General features: G+C 32.4%; 1 protein-coding gene across 3 annotated transcripts in view; it reads right to left on the bottom strand.

Moving 5' to 3' along the window:
- LOC110095186 (chaperone protein dnaJ 16) overlaps window positions 1-22,281 on the bottom strand; it is a 32,887-nt gene extending 10,606 nt beyond the window's left edge. For all 3 annotated transcript variants that reach the window (XM_020820630.2, XM_020820637.2, XM_020820621.2), the window contains exons 1-6: window positions 21,760-22,281; window positions 14,907-15,030; window positions 14,607-14,689; window positions 14,416-14,527; window positions 14,230-14,334; window positions 3,101-3,151 (exon numbers count right to left, since the gene is read on the bottom strand). In XM_020820630.2, the coding sequence (XP_020676289.1) occupies window positions 3,101-3,151; window positions 14,230-14,334; window positions 14,416-14,527; window positions 14,607-14,689; window positions 14,907-15,030; window positions 21,760-21,914 (630 nt within the window). In that variant the 5' untranslated portion in view covers window positions 21,915-22,281. The remainder of the gene's footprint in view (window positions 1-3,100; window positions 3,152-14,229; window positions 14,335-14,415; window positions 14,528-14,606; window positions 14,690-14,906; window positions 15,031-21,759) is intronic.
- Between the last annotated feature and the right edge of the window lie 467 nt (window positions 22,282-22,748).

Below are 22,748 nucleotides of genomic sequence, written 5' to 3'. Positions count from 1 at the left end.
TTCATCTATTTGTTTATCTATTTTGTCGGACGAGTGCCTCAAGGACTTTGCCCCTCTGCAATGTCGCTGACCCACTAGCCGAGGAACTGGGCGGAAAAATGGCAAATGGTGGGTAGGAAACTAAAATCGAGCGGCTTGAAGGCTCGTTTCGGTGTCGCGAGTCGAGCTCAAGCTCGATTTTTGAGCTCGACTCAAGTTCGAGGTCGGTATTTAACTCGCGAGTCGAACTCGAAAACCTTCTGACTCGAGCTCAACTCAACTCGTTTACACCCCTAATTGTGATCATGTTCTAAATTGACTCATAAATCCTAGTCATCTATATATGTTAGCAAGTTAAATTGATTCTACAGTTATTCCAAATTATCCAAAAAAAAATTTACTTTAAAAACCTTAGCCACAATATTTCATTACGGGCCAGAGTCGTTCTCTTGAAGTAAAATCAAAGTTACAATGTTGAACAGATCCGCACTAGAAAGTTGCAACGACCATAGAAATCTCCATTAAAGACGAGTGACTTTGGATTTATGAAATGCAACAATCATTTTAAAGCCAAATATATACCATATATTGCATAACTATTTGCCTATAAATATGAGGCGCTTTGGATGATTTTTATCCAATGGAAAATCCATTTTAAGGAGCTTAGAGAATGTTTTGTTGGAGAAAAAAATGAAGAGCAACAAAGTGTTCATTCATTATGAAATGTTCTTTAAGGTTTCATTCATTTTTAATATATTTCTTCTATCAGCCTAGGTTTATTGTAAGGTATTTTTTCATTGTATATCACAATCTAACCTTTGTATAGATTGTTTTCATAAGTTGCAAGTGATTTCCTTGAATCATCTACAATGTTCAAGAGAACTTTTACTAAGCTTTTCTTATAATCTTAGTGTACCAAATGAATCTTGAAAGTTGCAATTGTCGAATCAAACAAGGACCACCTTACGTTTCAATAAAAATAATGTAAAAGCATCTCTGCCTCCTCGAGGAGTCAAATAGTGGGTTTTTATGGCAAGTCAAATTAGTGGAATCCTAAGTTTGTGGAGGCAGCCTTAGATGTAGTTGTAGAGGCCTAACCATGTAAAAAAGTTGTGTTGAATCTCAATTAGTTGTAAATTTAAATTTTCTTGCATTTTTAATTATTTGTTTGTTCTTGAATGTTATGAGTGGTGAAAGCAATGCACGTTCTTACACTTAAATTTCTATTGCTCTTACTTGATGCATGACTTCTTATAGATCACCATAAACTTGTATTTGGATATTTACAAAATGTTTTAACTTTGTTGTTTATAATCTAATTATTGAAGCTAGTGCAATTGAGTTATAGTTTTATATTCTGACTAAATAGTTAAAACTCACTTACCTAATTACATAGACTACATCATAAGTTAAATTATATGGTTCACACTTGTAGCATTTGATTAATTGATTACAAGTGTACATGAACCAATGTCTTTGAGTGAAACATTTTTAAAGAATAAGGTTATAAATTAAGCTCTCTTAGTATTTGTTTATCCTCATTGATAATTTTATGTTTCCTACATTTGTAGACTCTAGTATGGCTTTAGTTTGTATAAAATTGATATATAAATTGCTTTCATCAGGATTTTTCATTATGAGGATTTGAATTGGTGGATTTTAAAGGATACCTCAAAGTGATCCATAGCACACTCAACTAACCCCCCTTCTTAGCGTGCAGTGAACCATTGACAATCAAAGCTAAGTAGGCCCTACATATCAATTGGAGTTTAGTTGGCTCCGCACACCCATCAAAGTAAGGTATGCTCTACATGCCATAAGAGTTTGGTTAGTATGCTCCATAGACCCATCAGAGTTAGGTATGCTTTGCATGCCATAAGAGCTTGGTTAGACTCTATATGCCCATTGGAGTTAGGTAGCTTGTGTATCCTTCGAAACTATAAAGGATTAAAATACTCATTTGAATTGGTGGGCCTCTGATGTAGGCAAAGGAGGGGTCAAACCTAATCCAAAAATTTTTGGTTTTGACTTCCCTTGAGCTTATTAGCTCATTAATTTTTGAGCTGAAATTTAGCTCATTATGAGCTGGTTTTTAGTTTATTTATTGAACTAAGAGTTAGCTCATTATGAGCTATGTTTTTAGTTCATTTATTTATCTATTTAAGTAGCTCTTTATTAGTAGTTTTGTCTCTTCTCCTCCACTTTTTCTTCTTAAAATAATGTGAGCTTGTCTTTTGGGTTCCTTGGCCGGCTGACTGTTTTCCATGCCTTTGTCCCATGGGCTTCCGTGAATGGCTTTTCGGTTGGTTGTGCTGGCTGGTTTTCCCATGCCTTGGTGCCTCGGTTCCGTGCGGGCCTCCTTAGTTCTTGCAGCTGCCTCTTCGGGTTCCGCCTGGGTTGCTTTCCCGTGACTGTTGAGGGGTTTCCCGTGGCTTGTGGTGCTTTGTTTCTAGTGTAGAATTATGTTGTGGCTGTTGGCTTTTCATTTGCTTTGAATATGAAGGGTCATTGGGGCTGTTTGGTTCCTCTTCTCTTGCCTATAAATATGAGATATTTTGAGTGGTATAGAGAGAATTTTTGGAAAGAAATCTGAGTGATTTTCTTGGAAAAGCTAGAGAGCTTTTTCCACTTCTTCTTCTTCTCCTCCTTGGGGAAAGCTTGCGAGCTTGTCCTCCACCTTTCTTCTCGAGCTTCTAACCTCTTTCGTCTCTCCGCAAGTGTCATTCCATCTGTATCTTTCTTCTCGACGAATGAAAGCAAGTTTAGGTTTCTTTTATAAGTCTTGTTTGAGTCATTTGAAAGCGTCTTGTAAGAGTCTTTATATAAAAGTGTTCTTTTATATGAAGTGTAAGAGTTTGTTCTAAAGTTTCTAAATTATCTCTCCTATTATTCTGTCTATTTAGTAAGTTGTTTAATTTTTGTGTTCAAAAATTTGGGCCCCTCCCCAAATTTTTGGGCCCAAATTTTTTATTGCATTAGCCTCCATACCCATCAAATTGGGCAGACACCACAAACCCCATTAGCCAAGTAGCCTCTATATACCTAAATAAATAAATAAAGTGAAATTAAGTAGTTCTAAAAATTTCTATAGTAGTCAACACATCAAAAGAGAAAGGCAAACCTGTAATGCAAGGCTGAGCCCACCGTTATCTTCCTGCTCAAAGTAAAGCAACTGCAAGAAGAAAATATACATTAGAAGGACAAGGAAAAAAGGTATGGCACAATAAGACTGGCAATGTTGCACTAGCAAGGGGTGCCCTTAAATTCCAACAAAGGCATACAAACCATATGATGTAACCAACCCAAGTGATTCAGTCATATTTCACCAATCAAAAACCTTTTAACAACCTAAATAAACCCAGGAGCATTGCCATCCAAGGTACGAATGCATCAAATATCAGAACTTCCCACCATCTTCCATTTGATTCACCTAATCGAATTTCCACCCAAATCAAGGTCACAACAACCCTAGCCATCCAAGAGGGGACGGTTTAACTTTTATTGTGAATAAATAATATTAACACAATGTATTACAAGATTCATATCATGATTATTAGACAAATTTTACGTTGACTGTCACTGCAAATAAACAATGACATTTTTTTTTTGCTTTTTAATAATGTTTGATTTGTGCTTCTTTGTCATACTAAGAATTTGGTGCTAAGCATCTTCTAAATCATAGTGGAGCTGTGTGAACATGCTAGTATTAGGGCAACGTATATGGGGAACCAAGTGAGTTGTTAAATAATCATCCTTTTACGCCAACTTAGATGATGTGAGATGCAGGGAAAGCAAAGGTTTTGATGTAGGCTTTGGAAAAGGGTTTATTGAATCACTCCAAACAGTAGCAATTGATGGCATCAGATTACACTCCTCAAAGTGCTTAAAAAAGAAGAATGCCTAAATCTTATAGGATTTTGTAAAGACTTCATGAAATGAAGCAATTAAAAAATTAAATAAAACATAAACATCAATTTTTAGACAATTGATCAAAACCACTCAAGACTAAAAATGAAATAATTAAATATAATCAAATAGCATTAAAGAGCAAATAGTATCAGGATAATGGTTTATAATCAAAACTACCCATGCTGAAGTAAATTTAATGATATTTTGTAAAATTAATAAAAATTCATGACAGCTTCTTTCTTTTACTTGCTCTCTTCCATTGTTCCCAACATGGAGAAACCTAACATCCAGCCTTGAGAAAATAGTATTTAAACCGTTATCCTGAATATTTTAATATTTGTTACATTCAACCTCTTAATTTGTGCCTCCCATCTTCCAGATGTACAACATATTTTGCAATGATTCTTCTTTTTCAAATAAGTCAAGCTTCATGACAAGACTAAAAATTTCTAAACCACGTAAGACTTTAACTTGAGATATTCTTCATGATTTATAAATAAATATCATATCCACTGATAAAATAATCTCAAACTTTTTTACTTGGCTAATTTTTCTTGTCATCTCGATATTTTATTATCAAGGTACTTGAACATGCTCCTCCAAAGAGGAACTTCTTAAAGTTCTGCATTCTTACCCACTAAAAATCTTTTTTTTTTTTCACTTCAAAATTTTCTTTTCTTTTAAGCATAGATGCCTTCTGATCATTACCGGCTTCATTTGGTATGATTGTTACTACTTAAAAATTTAGATGAAAAGCTGTTGGAAAACTATGGTGAAAAGGTATTGACTTATATTTGTTAGACCTATGGTTGAGTTGTTTTAATTCAAAAGTTTATTCTACCTATATAATTTTTAATGAATTTTGCATAAATAAATTTCTCCGAACCATTAGAAACTTGTACAAAATAAAAATTATAGAACTAAAACTTAAAAACTCATAGCGCAATCTATTATAAAATATATTCATGCATCGAATATGATGCAATATATAGCAAGAAGCCACTAGCATAAGGCATATCTCCAATTGCAATCGAAACCATCAACATCTCCAAAGAACACGAAGGATCTATCAGGTTTACATGGTATGGCTATCAGCAATAGGCCTTTGTGGCAAGACACAGCTAAATGTATAAACACCTATATAATTAAAATGAAGTCACAGGAAAATTTTAGTCTTTTTAGTACATAAAATGGTAGATCAGAAAGCCACTGCTCAACTAAATTGGGCATTGACATCAAATTTTTGGATTTTTAGCGAAGAGTCAAACGCGGTTTTTGGGAGGCACTTTAAAAGTTGTGGAATCGAAATCATATATATGTCGGTTGATTTAGCTTTTCTCAAAGCAATATATCAAATAAAAGCATCCAACAAGGTCTTTATCTATTGACTCTTTTAAGAATGATGGGTTCTAATATCTTCATGGAACATAGCTCTATAATCAATTCATGCTAGCTTCAAGCAATCCATCTTTTCAAAGACAATCAAAAGTAAAATAACTTATAAACTATCGATAAATCTTTGATAAAAAAAATTCTATAATGAAACATGGGGATTTTGAATGAGATGACTAGAATTTGTGAGCATAATTAAAAGAATAATAAATATTGCTTGTTTGCAAGAAACTAAATGTAAGAAGAAAAATCCAAGGATAAAGGTGAACGTTATAAGTTATTATAAGTTGTTAAAATTAAAATAAAAAACGTGATTATAATTTTAATAAATAAATAGTTGGTGATATGATAAATGTGATTAGTGTTTATGCTTCTTAAGTTATATACCAAAACATAGAAAAATAATTTGAGATGAATGAACTAAGACTACATGTACCAAAAAAGAGCAAAAAATTAATACGGTTGATATTAATAAACACATAAATTCTAAAAGGATAAGTTATAAGAAGACTAATATAGGACATGGAATAGGATGAATAATTATGATGGATTAAGTTATAGTTGATTTTGTAGTAGTATATGATCTTTACAAAAATGAATACATATGTCAGAAAAATAAGAAGAGTACTTCATTATTTTCAAAAGTTGAGCCGCCAAATTGTAAAAGCTAATTAAAAAAAAAAACGACTAGTGTTGATTTAAAAAAAAAACTGAACCGACTAGCTAGTTCTACTAATAAGAAAAATGGGGACGGAGGGGGAGAGCAAAAGCAAGAGAGGGACAAAGAAATTGGAAAGTAAAAGTAACCATGGAACTGAGAAAACAAGAGAGCTTAAACGAGTGCCAGAAGACACATGTGGATGGGCTAAGTCAACCACAAACGAGAAAAAGTGGGTCAACTTGAGGAGAAAGGAAAATATATAGAGTTCTTTTCTTCTTTCTTCTATTCTTCTACCATTTTAGCTTGAAGCAAGGTAAATCTAACCTACATTTGTTTTTCTGTGTTCTTCACGAAATTGATTTGGAAAACATTTGATCTTGTTTCTATGCATACAAAAGATGATAACATGCATATTATCATGTATGGCTATTTATTTTGATTACGTCATAAATATTCTAAAAAAATTGCTATTAAGATTGTTAAGTGATTTAATACCTTGTAATGTTTTCTCGGTATTCAACTTTAGGGAGTCCAATTGTTGTTATATATACGCTTCAATTAGCTGAAGCGGGCTTTACACTTCAAAGCAAAAAAACACCTTTGGGTTTTGCATTGTGCTTGGCTCATTCACAACACTAAATGGAGAATTCACTAGTATTAGTACTGGTTGGGATCAAAGAGTTCCTAATTACTTAGTATTATAGAAAAGATTATCACTAAGTCCATATTATTTTGTATTTGCTATGAAAATGTTCACATAGTCTATTCAGAATGATGGCCCTTAGTGTATGCATTTTTGTAGACAGCCTAATTTTAATTGGCGAGACAACTATTAAGAAAGCAAAAGTTATAAGTTAGAGAAATTGTTTGGAATAAAAAGGACAAAGTATTATGTAACAAGAAAATATATGGGAAATCTAAAAAGGAAAAGAGAGTTTAAAAAAGTGCCATCAGGCCTCTGAGTTGTATGGATCCAAAAGTTCAATAGCAAAAAAAGTCACAAATGACAAAGTTAGGCATGACAAATGAGAAATTTAGGTTGATTTGTGACAAAAAAAGGAAATTTTAATTGAAGAATGATTATTTTAAAGGGATTATGAAATTAGTATCAATTGAAGATAAGATAGTTCAAAATAGATGTAGGAGGTTTAGCGGGTATAATAAAGGTAGAAATTATAATCATAAGATGACTAGATAAAATTAATGTTGAAAGATTAGAAATGATAAATAGGCCAAACAAAATATGGATAAAAATTATGTAAATTTTGCACTAAATAATTTTAACATCTCATTAAGCAACCAATGGAAAAAACTTTAGAATTAGGTACATTTTGGCATTGTTGTGTTGTAATTTGTATTGATGAGTGGCAACTATTTGGTAAGACTATTATCTAAAATATTGTAAGAGCTACAATTGTTCAATAAAAAAGATGTCATGGCATTGATATGAGTCATTGAATTATTGAAATAAATATTATTACTATTTTTATACTATTAAAATGGATAAACTAATCTTAATTAATATACAATTAATTAAAATAATTAATTTATAAAAGAGAATAATTAAAATTCATTAAATCACTTTTTCAAGGAAGCCATCTAAGCCACCATTCTAAGAAAGCTGCTCTTTCATTTTCATACGGGTTAACTTTTTCTCACAGCAACTAAAACAAACACCTAAAAATTGCTTATACTGTTCAAAAAAGAAAAACACGCAACAAAAAGCATTACCAAATGGATGCTTAGGATTCACAATCCCAAATTTTTGGGATAAGACAAATTATGATAATAAAGTTAACTATGAATGTTATAATACCCACCTGAAGGAAGTGGTTGGAAGTGAAAAGTAAGGTCTTTCTAGTTATAAAGTAATTTTTTTTCAGAAAATTTAAAAAAAAAAATTATAAACACTTTCTCCATGACCAACATTTACGATTTTTCTACTCTAGAAACTGACATGACCTAATAGGAGGTTGTTTCCAATTTGTTCAACCAGAACCACTAGTCGAACTCACCAATCTGATTCACTATTTCAAAGTATTGTTACTCAATGTGTATGCAAGAAACACAATCATTTGTACAATCATTATTTACATATCACATTATTCTAGCTTTAGTTCACATTAGAACCAGATGTAATACAGACGGATATATAGCAGCCACTCCAAGATATCTTGCCTGACCAACAGCCTAAGAAGCACGATAAGGTTAGTGCTAATGCCATAGTCAGACACCACCCATTCAGCTATACAACCATACATGCAGACTTGAGATTCACATATGCTAGCACAAGGTTGTGTGAAGAAAGCAGAACACATGTAATCGCACAAGCTTGCATCAATGCCTATATTTTTTCAGGTACCACCAAAAAAAAAAAAAAATCAAAGCATAAGCAATCCACCACTGTTGAGATCCACGTCAAACTCATCCATGGCATGCAAGCATTTTTACAGAGAAACCAAATATGCATGAATATGATGAAACATCAAATATGAGACATAAACCAGACTAAATTGATATGAGAACAAGATGCTAATTCTTTAGAAAATGTTTATATCCCCAGGTGTAGAACTAACCATATCTAGTTTAAACAATAAATAAAAGGTTGAGCGACCTATGAAGCAAAAGAATCAAAGTGGACTCTTACATTACATGCAAATTCAAATGTCATGAATTATCTGAGATGCATGTCAAAACATCGGCCGAATCTCAAGATCTTGAATCTAGGACAACAAAAGGCTTATTTGTTGGAAGGAAAAACCACGGAAGCTCATGCAGGTTCATACTTCGTGCCAATTTTAAATGTCCTGGATCAATTTTGAGGGTAGGCCTCCTCGAATAAGCTATCTTTGAATCAAAGTATTTCCTCTCCCTCATAGTGGATGTTTGATGTATGGATAACGTTTTAAGATATATTATCAATTCAATGGTTTTCAAACCCTTAGTCTGAGCGTGGAGAATTCACTCTGGCAGCAAGTAAACCAAATAACTGAATCAAAAAATCCCACAAACAAATGCTTGGCATGGTAACTTAGGAAAGATTTTGATCCTTTCAAATTTTGTTTGTGAATTTCTATTTCTATCAAGTAATGGACGTTTTCAGATATTCCTTATATATTTGCAGGAAAGCTAGTTTGTTAATGCACTGTCTCCAAGCGATCTAGGCTATAGTTTATTCCTTAAAAGCTTCAAATTATCAATAAGTTTGCCTCCCGAAAACTGAAAACCTTGTTAGCAAATTCAGACTGAATGGTAGATCATTCCTTACATTTCTATTGCAACCCATCTAAGAATTCATTCAAATTATCGTGCAGCAACATTAGCATGGTACCTTAATTCCCACTAATAGTCATATTGTTGGAAGTTAAATTTAATTTTGGCCCATTGTTATTTGGATTTTTGTTATCTAAATGAAGCACATATTCTAGAATAATCTTTTGTGGAAGATGCTAGAAACCTATTATAGAGTAATTCATAGAAAAGTCTAGAATAGCATTTAACGTCTAATTATGATAGAAAATAGAAGAGTTTTCAAGGGGAATTAAAATATGTTGTCATAATCCTAATGGGATACTACTAGTAGAAATAGTTGAGGTATCTTTGAATTTGTATCAAACAAAGTAAGAAATAAAATTAGCAGCCCCTTTCATCTTCTCTCATCTTCTTCCTAGCCTTACTAGCCTCTTTCATATTCTTTGTTCTCTTGAGCCTTCTCTAGTTCTAAATAGCCTTTTCATTCCAACACATATGTGGTCAATGAATATTCCAGTGCCATCAAATCAAACATGCTTGTGTGATGTTCTTCATGGCTTTGTTTAAGAATCAAGAAAGCTAGATGCACAAAAAAAACAAAAACAAAAAAAAAAAAGAAAGCCAGTTGCACAACCTAGCCTGAATATGGGTCTATCCACTGAAATATTTAAGCTTTGATTAAAGAAAGTGCCATCATGCAATTGTTGAACCGGATTGGTTTCGTTAAGGTTCTAGGAATAGTTTTTTTTTTCATTTTCATTAACCATATGCCAAGGACATCATTAAATTAATGTTATGGAATTGAATCTAATGAGTCATTTCCTAAATGTAACTACAAATTTAGTCTTTGCAAGATAAAAATAACCAGGAAATACCAACTAACTTGAATTTTCTCCTTGTTTCTCGAGTAATGTGAAATTCTTACATAATTTTCACCACTTGAGATTCACACTCACCAAGGTTTCCGCCCTCTATACTTCCTCTTCGGCTACCATCTCATCAATACGTAGGATTCCTACTACATATTCATCAATCTGTTGACTATTATAATTATTTTATATTTAATTATTTTTCTTGATTCATTTTTTCCAATTAGATGGTTTCTTAAGATTATCTAAATTCTATACGTGTTGAAATGAAATACACTCAATGTACTATCTCAAATTCTTGTCATGGTATTAGAGCCCCAACATTTTTCTCTTCCATGTATTTCTATAACTTTAGCCTTCATCCATGTATTACCACAATCCTAAGACCTTCATTATTATACTCTCTTTTATCCTATTTTTCTATAAATCTAGCATTCATTATTACATTGCAGCAAATATTTCTCATTGTTACAGCCTTCATCATTGCACTACTGCAAATTATTCCCATTATTACAATAATCATTATTGCATTGCCGCATTTCTTTTCTTCTATGTTTTTTTCCTATGAACAGTGTCATGATGTTCCTCTCCATGGAAAACATTAGCAACATCCGCATAGCATTGGTCTTGAGTTCTTTATGGAATTGAGAGATGTAATCTAGACCCAATGGGAAATTTACAAAGCATTCATTGAACATATCGATTGAAGGGAAAGAACTATCTAAAATGACCACCATTGGTTCACAGTTTCCTTGAAGGAAGAAAAAAATTAAGACATTTACAAGGCACATAAATTCAAAAAAGCATGTTAGGGCCACCCAAAAAAAGTACTAGCAGGACTCTAGCATTCTCATATATTACCTCCTCTTCTCACATTTTTAAAGTTTTAGAAATAAGCATTTCTAGCCCATAAATCATTGATTCAAGAACAACATATCATATGACCAACTTCTCTAACAAAATTATTTCATCTACTCCTTGCCCTAACAACAAGCAATAACCAATTCTAATGGATACTCGACAACCATGACCAGTTAGAGAGATGTTCTTACAAATTCCCTCACAATTTGAAATATCATCCATATACTTAATTTACTTAACCTCCTTTTCATTCAAAAATTGACTAAAGATCCCAAGAATAGTGATGTATTTTATTAGTCATAATATACCTTTCAGGAATAGGCCACAAGAAGGATAATTGGTCTTGCTAAAGAAAGGGGTGGTATTCACCACTTTGTGAAATCCATTGATCGATAAACTTTATAAAACCTTCAATATTACCTTATATTATCTATTATAAACCCTTAAATCTAATAGCAAAAAAAATTCTGGCTTCAACACCTATATATCAGCCACTCATCCTTTATTATTCTCAAAACCATGTTTCTTTTAAAATAAATCAATATCAAAGGATTCATTGTGATGTTTGTGAACTAACAAAACAAAAACACAAGAACCCTAATTTCTTGTTCTCTCATTCATAAGATATTAAGGGACCAAAAAATAAAAAAATAAAAATTTAATAAAAATTTAAAAAAGACATCTAGGAACCATCTTTTATACCTAATATCTCTAGAGCTTGATGATTTATATCATTTATCCATGTTTTAACCCATGTGTCATGAATTTTTTACTAAAAGCCAAAAGTGATATGAGTGCCATCTTTTTCATCTTTTTCAACATAAAAAAATTACTTTGGTCTAGAGATTAAAAGTCACATCCAATAACAACAACAAGCATTTTTCCCACTATGTGGGGTCAGCTACATGAATAATTTTTCTCCATTATGTCAGTTAAGGGTCAAATTCTTATCTAAATCTAATTAAGAAAGGTCAGATCTAATATTTTCTAAATAAGTCTTTTTAGGTCTACCTCTATCTTTCTTAATATAAGTCAAATAATACATCTTCTTTCCTAACCAGAACATCGAAAGGCCAACGTTTTATGTGACCAAACCATCTAAGGAGACTCTATAATCTTTTCTTCCACTGAGCAACTCCAACCTTTTCACGTATATGCTCTTTTTGTATCCTGTCTTTAAGAGTAAACGTTGGCTCAAGAAAAACGGCACGAATACATGAATCCCTCTTTGGAGCCGTAGGATTCCATTTCTCTTAAGTTAGATTTTAATTAACCAGATTTCTCATGAAGGTAGTATCAATGTTTAATTAGATATGGGGTCCTTACTTCCCATTAACACAAGTACTCATAGTTAATTACCCCTCTTAACATGAAAGAGAGAACTCTCGGTTAAGGATGAATAATTTTTAGATGTTTTAGTCTCAATTGTGGAGAAAATGGAGGTAAACCCGATCAAGATCTTATGGTTCCATCATCCTGAGTATACCATAGGTTTCAATCTACTAACACTAACAATCATTGATCGTAGTATCCATAGAATCTGATTAGTAATCATGGGTTGCCTCCTCTCAGAGATTCCGAGAAAACTAAGGTGATTAAATATATATTATAATTTATTGGGGATATTGGGGTTTATATCTATTAGAATATCCATAAATTGATTTGGTTTGAGATTTATAACTTCGTTTAGAAGTTCCATAGAAATTTGAATTGAAGCGGGTCTTACAGCTTCTGTTGGAAGTAGCCCATGTGTTTGAATTTAGGTCGGGACTTACCGCTATCATAGAAAGTAGCTCGTAGGTTTAATTTGGAATAAGGCTTATAACTCTATTTATGAGTTACACAAAGATGGGTCTTACAACCTAACTCTACACAACAAGGCTACCCAGGGATTTTGTTTAGATATGGGGTATGTCTTATGTTTCCCTTAGAAAGTTGTCTGAAAGTAGGTCTTAGAACTTAATCTTTTAGCCTAAGATGCTCATTTGTTTGAATTGGATTGTTTGGGGTTTAGGATCAATGCAATTTATTTAATAATTTTTCTAAAATGTGGGTCTTCCGACTTCACTTAGAAGTTGCCCGAAAACGGGTCTTACAACTTAATCATTTAGACTAAAATGCTCAATTGTTTGAATTTGATTGTTTGTTTCTTTGTTTGTGGGCAATAGTTGTTTGACATCAGACCGTGATTTTTAGTTGATTGTTTACTAGCAGTTATGCTTACTAGTTTGACCAGTTGTCGTTGTGACACTAGTGCTTTTTACTACAATAGTTTTCATTTCTTGTTGTTTGGTAGCTTCTTTTCAATGCTAATAGTTTACTTTTCCTGCACCAGTGTAATAGTAGTTTATTGTAGCATTTTATGTTTTAGCATTTATTTGAATATTAGATTATTTCAATGTTTAATGAACTTCATTTGTTTATTGCAGAAGCTCGAACAGGAGAGACTTTGAGAACTTGCAGAGTGCGTGGTAAGTTTGTTTTTGTTGAGTTGTGTGTTGAGTTGAGAGTTTATAAGTTGGAGAGTAGTGTTTGAGTTGAGTGTTATTTGTATTGTTCTGAGTTTGAGAGATTGTTTTTTGAGTTGAGTTATTGTAAGAGAGTTTGTTGTTTGAGTTGAGTTAGTGTTGGAGAATTTGTTGTTTAGGAAAAATTATTCTGTGCGGACACCGAACGAAAAGAATTGTCCGAATTTGTTGCACTTTTGTTGCCCTTTTGTTGTGCTTTTGCAAAAGGGCGGTAAAAGGGAAGATAACATTCAATTATGAATGTGTTTTACTGCCCTTTTGTTGTCCTTTTGTAAAAGCGCAACAAATATTTAATTATTTAATAAAGATTAAATTTTTATTGCCCTTTTACTTCCCTTTTGCCTATGTTAAGAAAGGTAGAGCTAGACCTAAAAAACTTGGTTAGAAAATATTATAAATGACATTTTTTATTAGATTTAAATGATAATTTAACTCTTAACATGACAAGATGAAGAAAAAGAATTCAGGTAGTCGACCCCACATAGTGGAAAAAAATCTTCTTCTTCTTCTTTTTTTTGTAATGATTTCCCATGATTGTATAAATTTTGTAAGTGTTGAAATGAAATACACTCAACCATTTTTTATCAATTGTTCAACAATGTCAGTATCATTAAGGGTCCGACAATGGGTTTTTGTTTCTCTCTTACTAACCATGTGCTTAAGACTTCTTTAAATTAATGCCATGGAATTAAAACTAATGCATCATTTCATAAAAATGTAACTGTAACATTTAGTCCTCGCATGATATAAATAACCAAAAATAAATAAAAATAACTACCTTGAATTTGCTCCTTCCTCTTGAATGCACTCGACAGACTAGCCCCATTTTTGACTCATTTTCAGTTACATCAACGGAATAGAAATGGGCACACTGTTTTTCAACCTGAACAATAAAATGATAAACAATTAACCAGCCATTTCACTAAAATGGCCAAACAAAGTAAAAAAAGAAAGAGTTTCCAACTTTTCTACACAAAGAATTCCCAAACTGAAGGGACTGAACAGTCACAGAGCCATTAAGTGCCTCTTCCAAGACAGTAGCTGATACTGTTGTCTTAATTGGCACGCCAAGCTTACTGTTCACAATAACGAAGTATGAATATTAATTGAAATTTACATATAATAAAAAGGTGCAAATTATATTACATGGAATACCTAAAAAGAGCGGCAAACATGGTGTTTACTGTCCCTAGACTTGAAAGGTCCAGCTCCAACTCTTGGCTTTCAGAATCAATGGCCTGGACAACAAACACTAACACTGTTTCAGCAGCAATTGTTAACCGGCTAAAGATGATATAAATGAAATCGAGTTCATTCAGTAAAAACTAAATAAAAAAGCATGATTTAGTCAAAACTAAGTATCCGCCTTGCATTATCTTGAAGACGGAGATTTGAATGATTCTAAAGAGTGATGAAAAACCTAAAAGGACTTCCGCAAAGCTTTTGATAGCTAACCTCAAAACCTGATGTATCATATTGTCGCCTTTTATCTGGATCAGATAGGATATTGTATGAATATGTGACCTCCTGAAACATGTCGGCTGCTATTGGATCATTCTGATTCTTGTCTGGATGGTACCTGAAATGAATAACAATAGCAAAATGTAATAAATTAACATAAATTAGCTAGGGAATGAAAAAGGAAAAACTGCAGAATAAATAAAACATTTACAGAAAATGGCCAAAAAATATAGCATGCATCCATGATCAATTTGTTTTCTTAACCAGTATATTCCGTGTTCCATAATTAGATTGCCTTTGAGACATAACTATGGTAATACTATCATACCCAGATATCCACTGCAAATATCATTTTAGAGTGCTGCCATCGAGTTTCATCAAGGATCATCTATGATTCTAATTGAACTTGAAATATCTAGTTGAAAATTATATAAAGTATATAAGATTTTTGCAGATCATGAGAAAGCTAATGATCAAGCATAATGAATAGGAATCCAAGGTCAGTAAAAAAAAAAGCATGTTGAAGTTATTAAATATTAGCATTTAACAAAATTAGAAGCAGTTGCAAATTGATCAAAGATTTCCCAATTAAAGCTAAAGACAGATGATGCAAGGGTAAGCATTAAGGATGTATTTTTTATTGGTTATGAAGAATTATATAATGCATACTAGCAATGAGGTGTCTTTGGGTGCCCTTTTTGCGGATGATATAATTTTAATTGACAAAGTTTCCCTTGAAATAAGCAAGAAAGAATTAAAGATAAAGGACTTTGTATTTGTAAAATGAAGACTAAATGCATGATATGCAATTTTAGTAATTTAATATCAACAATTATCAATCAATATTACTGAAAGAAAAAATCACATATCAATATGATAGATTTCAGTATCCTAGATATATCATTAAAAAAAAAAGAGTTTAGATGGGATATAAAGTGTCAAGGAAGTAACATGCGATAAGAGAGAGATCATGGAGAATCCACATGTTATAAAATTGACATTAGGTTGGCTATGTGTACGAATCCAAGTGCTAGGCAACAACAGCCAAGTTGAGTATGATCAAAAGGAAAAAAGTTAATATGGATGTGTGGGAAAAATTTAGGAAGGGTGGTGGGATTAGTAATTGTCAAAGATATGAAAATAAAAAATTAGACTTAGGTGGTTAGGAGTAAAATAAGAAGTATAAAATGTACCTATAATATGGGTAAATAAATTTAACATGAAAAGATAATAAAGAGCAGTCAACCAAAGTTGACATTGATAAGAGCTCTTTAAAAATATTTTCATAGTTAAGATTTAATACCTCATGCAATGCTTACCAAGAAGCCAAAAATGGATTAAAAACTAGGATTCATAAACCTGAACCAAAATAGTTAAAATAAGGCTAATGATGATCATGAACATCAAGTTCATAAGCATAAAAGCGATACGCTTTTTCATCTAAAGTGAAAATTTATCGGCCCTCCTGTCTCAGCTCATACTCTATAACTAAAAACCTCTGCGGCTTAGAGAATGAATATCACAGAATTTTGAAAAGAAGAGACTTTCATAGCCTATTGCTCGGCAAAATCCTAAATCTTTTTACTGCATAAGAACTAAAATTGTTCTCATAATTTATCACAAATAATAAAAAATTTATTAAATTAATTATATAGAAGACACTAACAAACTCAATACACTAACAGAAGTAAGGATATAAGCTATCTTTTTCAAGCAAACCCATTTATGTGGCAAGTTTTCTGATGCATACTTTCACAAATTTTGAATTAAAATCAGCTCAAACTTTTTTTTTTCTGCACAAAAGAGCAACGCATTCTTATTTGTACACCATAAGATGGCCTTAAGTGATTATTCAGCATGGAAATGTAGTAAAAAGATCGTTGAAATGAATGATTTTAAAATTATAAAACTAAAACTCTGGCATTTTATGATAAAATGATTGTTGATCTTCATCTTTTACATTTGCATCTTCCAAGTTCTTGCTTCCAAATTTTTACATCAAAAACTTCTAAATTCAGCACATCAAAGATACATTTGATTCTGTTCTCATGATAATCTATTTAGACCTCTCATTTGCGAGATATATATATATATATATATATATGTGTGAAACTAAACCATCGAAATTAGGCTGCTTTGCACACTCTGGGTGATACTAATAAGTTGTTTGGTTGCAATGTTAGCCAGAATTTAGGCTAAGTCTTGCCAAAAACAGTTTTTGAGGTACATACATCTTCCCGGTCAGCTAAATTTTATCTTCTATTCTTTAGTATTAATTTTTTTATTTGATAAATCGTATTAAGAGTTAGAATTAAAGGATTTATCGAAAGTGTTGCCTCCTCTTCTCCTTCTCACCATGACTATTTGGCTACTTCCTACCATAAATCCTTTTCTTCATCTTGCTAGTCTTCCCAACCTCTCATACATTGACTTTGCTTGTGAACTCTAGTTACTTCCTCACATAGATTGCTCTTCTCCTCTTGTGAACTTGCATGTGAGATGTCGAGAGAGAAATAGGTGGGAGGAAGTCAAGGGAGGAGCACCATTGAGATTGAAAGAGAGAGAGATAATTTCAAATTAATAAAAATTATTAAAATAAGGAATAATTAATTATTTGTAAATGCTTGAAATAGTAATAAATTAATAGTTTAATTAAGGACTTGTTAATAGTAACTTAGTTAGACTGATAATTAAAAGAAATATTTATTATAAATTAATTAATGCTAAAATATATCCTAATGATGATTAGTAAATAGTTGGGCCCATTACTTATCGATTAGTAGTTATTAAAAATAAAAATATATTAAGAGAATAGTAATAGATAAATTGGGATTATTAGTTATATCCTTACATTTAAGGGATTATTCAACCACAAAAGAAGAGTTGACATAAGAGTACTTGTTCATAAGTTACAATATGGCAACTTGCATCTAGGAAAAGCTTCCTATTCTGTGCATCAGAGTGGGGGGATTAATATGTGGGTTCAGCAAAATAAAGCAAATAGAAATTAACAAACCGAAAGTTGAAATGGATTTTACATACTTGACATTAAAGTAAGGTCGCTATTTATTAGAAAAAAGTTCCATGAGAATTTTGCAGAAGCAATTTTTCCTTGAAAAAATAGCATTGCACAATGCAAATTAATTGGAGGGATGTGATTTCACTTAGTTGAAGCAAATGTAGAGGAACGACAAGATATTGAGGAGTTTAAGTTAGCATGTTGATTTGTTATTCCTTCAACACCAAACCTCTCAATTCTCAGTACCCTTTATGGCTCTTGTTTGTCCTTCCTTTCTAGGGCCAAAACTCAAAAGTTGCTCAGCAAACACTCAAACTTCAACTTTAAATAAAATTAATCTATCTATTTTAGATTAAGTCCCAAGTGGGTCACTTTAAACTCACGTTGGAATCAATTTCAAATCACAAGCTACAACAAACATAATTTTTCAAGCTAGAAATTAACAAAACTAAAGTTGAGATGGATTTTACAAATTGTTGATATTAAAGTAAAGATTCTAGTTATGGAAAAAATTTCAATGAAAATTTTGCATAAGTAAAATTTCTTCAGAAAAATAAAGCATTGTGAGACCCAAGTTAATTAGTGGGAAGTGTTACACTTAGTTGCAAATATTACAAGCTATTGAGGAGTTTAGGTTTGCATGTTCATTTGTTACCCCTCCACATTACCTCTCAATTTTTCTTTACCCTTTATGGTTCGTCTGTCATGCCCTTCTAGGACAAAAAAACAATGGCTAAAACTCAAAAGTAACATGCAAACTCAACTTGAATTGAAATTGATCTATCTATTTTGGGTTGAGTCACAATATGAGTTGATTTAAACTCATTTAGCATAAATAAAATCACAAGCCACAACTCCACATGAAATCCTCACCAATGAGTGTATGTTGAATAAGAATTTGTTGTTGAATACAGGAGGGCAAACTGCAGCAAACTTTTGCATTGAGATATCATCTCTGAAGGACAAAATTTGTCCTCACAGAAGGTGTATTACACATCTCAACAAACTTTCACTAATTCTAACAACTAATGCCTTTAACTTCTATTTAATATGAAACATATCACTCTAATCTGTCAATATATGCTTCACTGTCTTTAAAAAGTGGACTTCATCCAACAATATTTACACTCTACATAACATATAGTTCATATTTCCCATAAAAATGAACTAGGCATGGTAAACCAAGAAAGGTAGGTTAGTAGATCTCACACTATGGTGTTTACTCTACTCGTAATTGTTCTCTGAACAATAGTTATATTCCATTAATTATCTTCCCGGGTTAATCTTCTTCTTTTGAAAAAATATAATAAAACATATTAGTATATAAGATTTTAAATTTTCAAAATTATCTAAGAATTTTTTTTATTTCTTGAATTGATATTAACGAGCATTCAATCCATCCAACCTGCCAAGGATTCAGAAATTTTATTCCTATTGCTGTGACATCACAAAGTAAACTTTCTTTTCGTCATTCATCTATTTTACTTATTAAGAGAATTAACAATAGATCAAATATCAAGTGATTAACATCTAGAGCTTGTTTTGCTTTTTTTTTTTGTGCAAAAAATTAGCTATACTCAATTAGATAGTAATTGCTATGTAGTATTTAAACTATAGGTTTGCATTCATTGCAAACAATGCTGCTGTTGCTTAAATCCATGGAATGCAAACCAGCTAAGACATTTTGGATACCTTACAGTTAAATTGCAACAAATAACTCTAACTAATTACAACTAATTGGCTTATACAATAGGGATGAGCGGGTTATGTGGCTATTTGCTTTTACTTTGTGCACATTTAATATGTTTATGCTAACTATGATAATAGTGATGAAATGCATCAAAAAATTTATAAAAAAAAAAACATTATATATATATATATAAGAGACAGAGAGATGTGATATGCGAATATGTAGACAATATTATTCATAACATTTGTTCATTCCAAGAAGCTGCTAGCTTGCTTATTTCAAGCGAAATTGCTGATATATCAGGCAAAGTGCTATATATGATAGCTATTATGCGTCAGCATCAAGCTAGATTTTATTTGACAGTCATTTGTAGGTCAGCTCCATTATTTAATAATAAGTTCCTTCAGGAAAAAAAAAGCGATCAACAGTTTGAGGACGATTAGGTTATCAAGTTCACACTGGTTAAAAGATTTGTGCAATCCAAAAGAATTTCAAGGTTGTTGAAATTACAACATGACAACCTTAGCCCTCTGCTAACTTGACAGTTATGCACATATGTTATGTGAGTATAATACTGTATGTTGCTGGAGTAAGTCATGTCAGTATACTACACTGTAACTCTACGGAGGGGCAATCTCTTCAAATCTATCAAGTAATCAAGTAAATATGAATAGCTCAGCCCCTCATGGAACCTTTGTATTATCGTCTACAAAAAGGCAGGCAATGAGGTCAAGTGACTAAGAAACCTATTGGCATAGGCATCATTATAACACTGCCAAGTTCCACTCTTTCTGCAATGTGTTTTCTATAATTACTTTACCTAGTGGTTTTGTTAGTAGATATATATCTGACCCCACGATAACTCAGATAATTATCCAATTATTTGGAAGTTTCCTTCAATATCATATCTTAAGAAATTTCTCAAAGTAACCAACTTATACCCACATCTCTGAAAAAGATTTACATGGATAAAAATAGATGTTCCTTTATATGATTTAGGATGGTGTACAGCTCTATGACTCCATAATGGACTTAGTTTTAGCACAAACTTGATGGAATCACATACGTGAGAGTAGAAATGCGTCGTAACCTAGGAAATCTTGCAACTCTATGTGATGTTCATTGCATCATTATTTTTAATAAAATTGAACAATGTTGAAGATACTTTCAATTTTATGTTTCAAATTCATTTACATTATTATTTGGTGACCATTAATAGCTCCATTATTCATACTCTGTTGCGTAAGAACTGGTCCACCAATTTTATAACTTTCAATTTCTAGCATAGCTTTGTGCACAATCAATTTACTGGCTGTTCCTGCTTCAATGGAAAGTATTTATAGTGAACCCAATTAATACATGCCATCCTTCCCTTGATTATTGATACATGGCTAGCAGTTCTCCTTATGGAATTTATGCATCATGATTGCACTTCTATAAGATATAATACCATCTTTTTCCTTTTATTTCAATGCCATCTTTTTAAAATTTTGAACTAACATTCTCCTCTCATATGTTGATTTATGAAAAACTATGACCATTCTTCAGATCACTGCAACGAATGACACATGATGAATGTAGGGTTCATAAATCATAAATGAGGGCGTCATTGCCCTTATGGAGAATGCTTTGCCCGCCTCGATGCATTTACTCATTCTAATAAATTTTATTTCTTTAGATTCTATTAATGCAATCGCTACTAACTTCCCGTTCTAATTTATCGATCTTGTTATTTCACAGTAGCATTCAACAAATGATTCCAACAAATCTCACTAACTACTAGTTTTTTTTGTGCTTGTGCAGGTAGACCCCCCAAAAACTAGTTGGAAAAAATAGTTTAACGCTACCTAACACAAATTAAAAACAAATAATCAGGATTTTTAATCAGCTGCACAAAAGAAGAGGAGACCAGTCACTCCAAAACCACTTTCAATTCCTTATTTCAACTACAAATAACTCAAAATATCAACCTATCATACCACACTATATAAAACAAATAATCAGGATTCTTAACAAAAGTAGTGCACCTCGCGTGATAGTCGCATACGGAGACGTGCAAATAAACACAAATTTAAAAAATTAAACTCCACGTAAATCACAGTAGAAAGAGGCAAGACGTTTAAATTTAGGAGGTTTACTTTAGGGCCATTCGCCGGTAGGAGCTCTTGATCTCCTGATCCGTGGAGTTACAAGAGACACCGAGAACCTCATAGGGGTCTCTCCGCTGCTGTTGATGCTTCGCCGCAGACTCACCCTTTTTCTCCGGCTTCGAAGAGAAGCCCGGCGCCGGCATTCTCTCACGGACAGGAAGGTGATGCAAAATCTAGCCGTGGAGCTCCAAAAAACCCATGTTCACCACGAATCCTTCCGGAATGGCATCGATCTGCAATGAGGCTCAGGGCCTCGCCGATCTATCATTTCGAATTCGATCGCGGAGGGAGCAGGAGAGGAGAAGGAGGCCTGTGATAGAGGAAAATGAAGGATAGAGTGACGTAAGAGACGCCGATGTCGACTTAGTCTGTAGCGATTTCGACAGCTCCGGTGAAAAAGCGAGGGATTTTAGGTGAGCCGGCGCTGGGGAGAATGACGCGAGGGAGCAATGAGGAGAGGAGGAACAGCGATATCTGTTATCGTGTACCAATCACTGAGTACCTGCCGACGATCTCACAATATTATCCTATTTATATATAACTAATTAACTATGCAATTATATTATTTATTTATATAACATTCAAATTTTTAGATGTCAAAAAATATTGTTAGTCAAAAATCTCAAATCATAGGAAATTTTATAAAAAGTGAGTGATTTAAATTTAAATTAACTTATGGAACATATTAATGAAAAATAAATAAATATGGAACTTAATTATCCGATTTCAATAGAAAAAATTAAGAATTTAATGAAATCGGGGAACTAAAATCCGGCCAAATTAGAAACAGGATAATGAAGTTCCGGTTTCTATTAAAATCAAATAATTAAATTCCGTATTTGCTTCTTTTTAAATTCTTTTATTAATATGCTCCTTAAGCTAATTTAAATTTAAAGCACGTTCCTTTTTATAAAATGTCCCAAATCATATTGATCAAACCCGCTCCATTCTCACCGTTTTGGTCAAATCTTATGTCT

Source organism: Dendrobium catenatum, unplaced genomic scaffold (genome assembly GCF_001605985.2).
Source record: "Dendrobium catenatum unplaced genomic scaffold, ASM160598v2 original_scaffold_76759, whole genome shotgun sequence".
NCBI classification, from domain to species: Eukaryota; Viridiplantae; Streptophyta; class Magnoliopsida; order Asparagales; family Orchidaceae; genus Dendrobium; species Dendrobium catenatum.
Note: the sequence above shows the minus strand (reverse complement) of the source record. Positions and strands in the feature narration are given on the sequence as shown.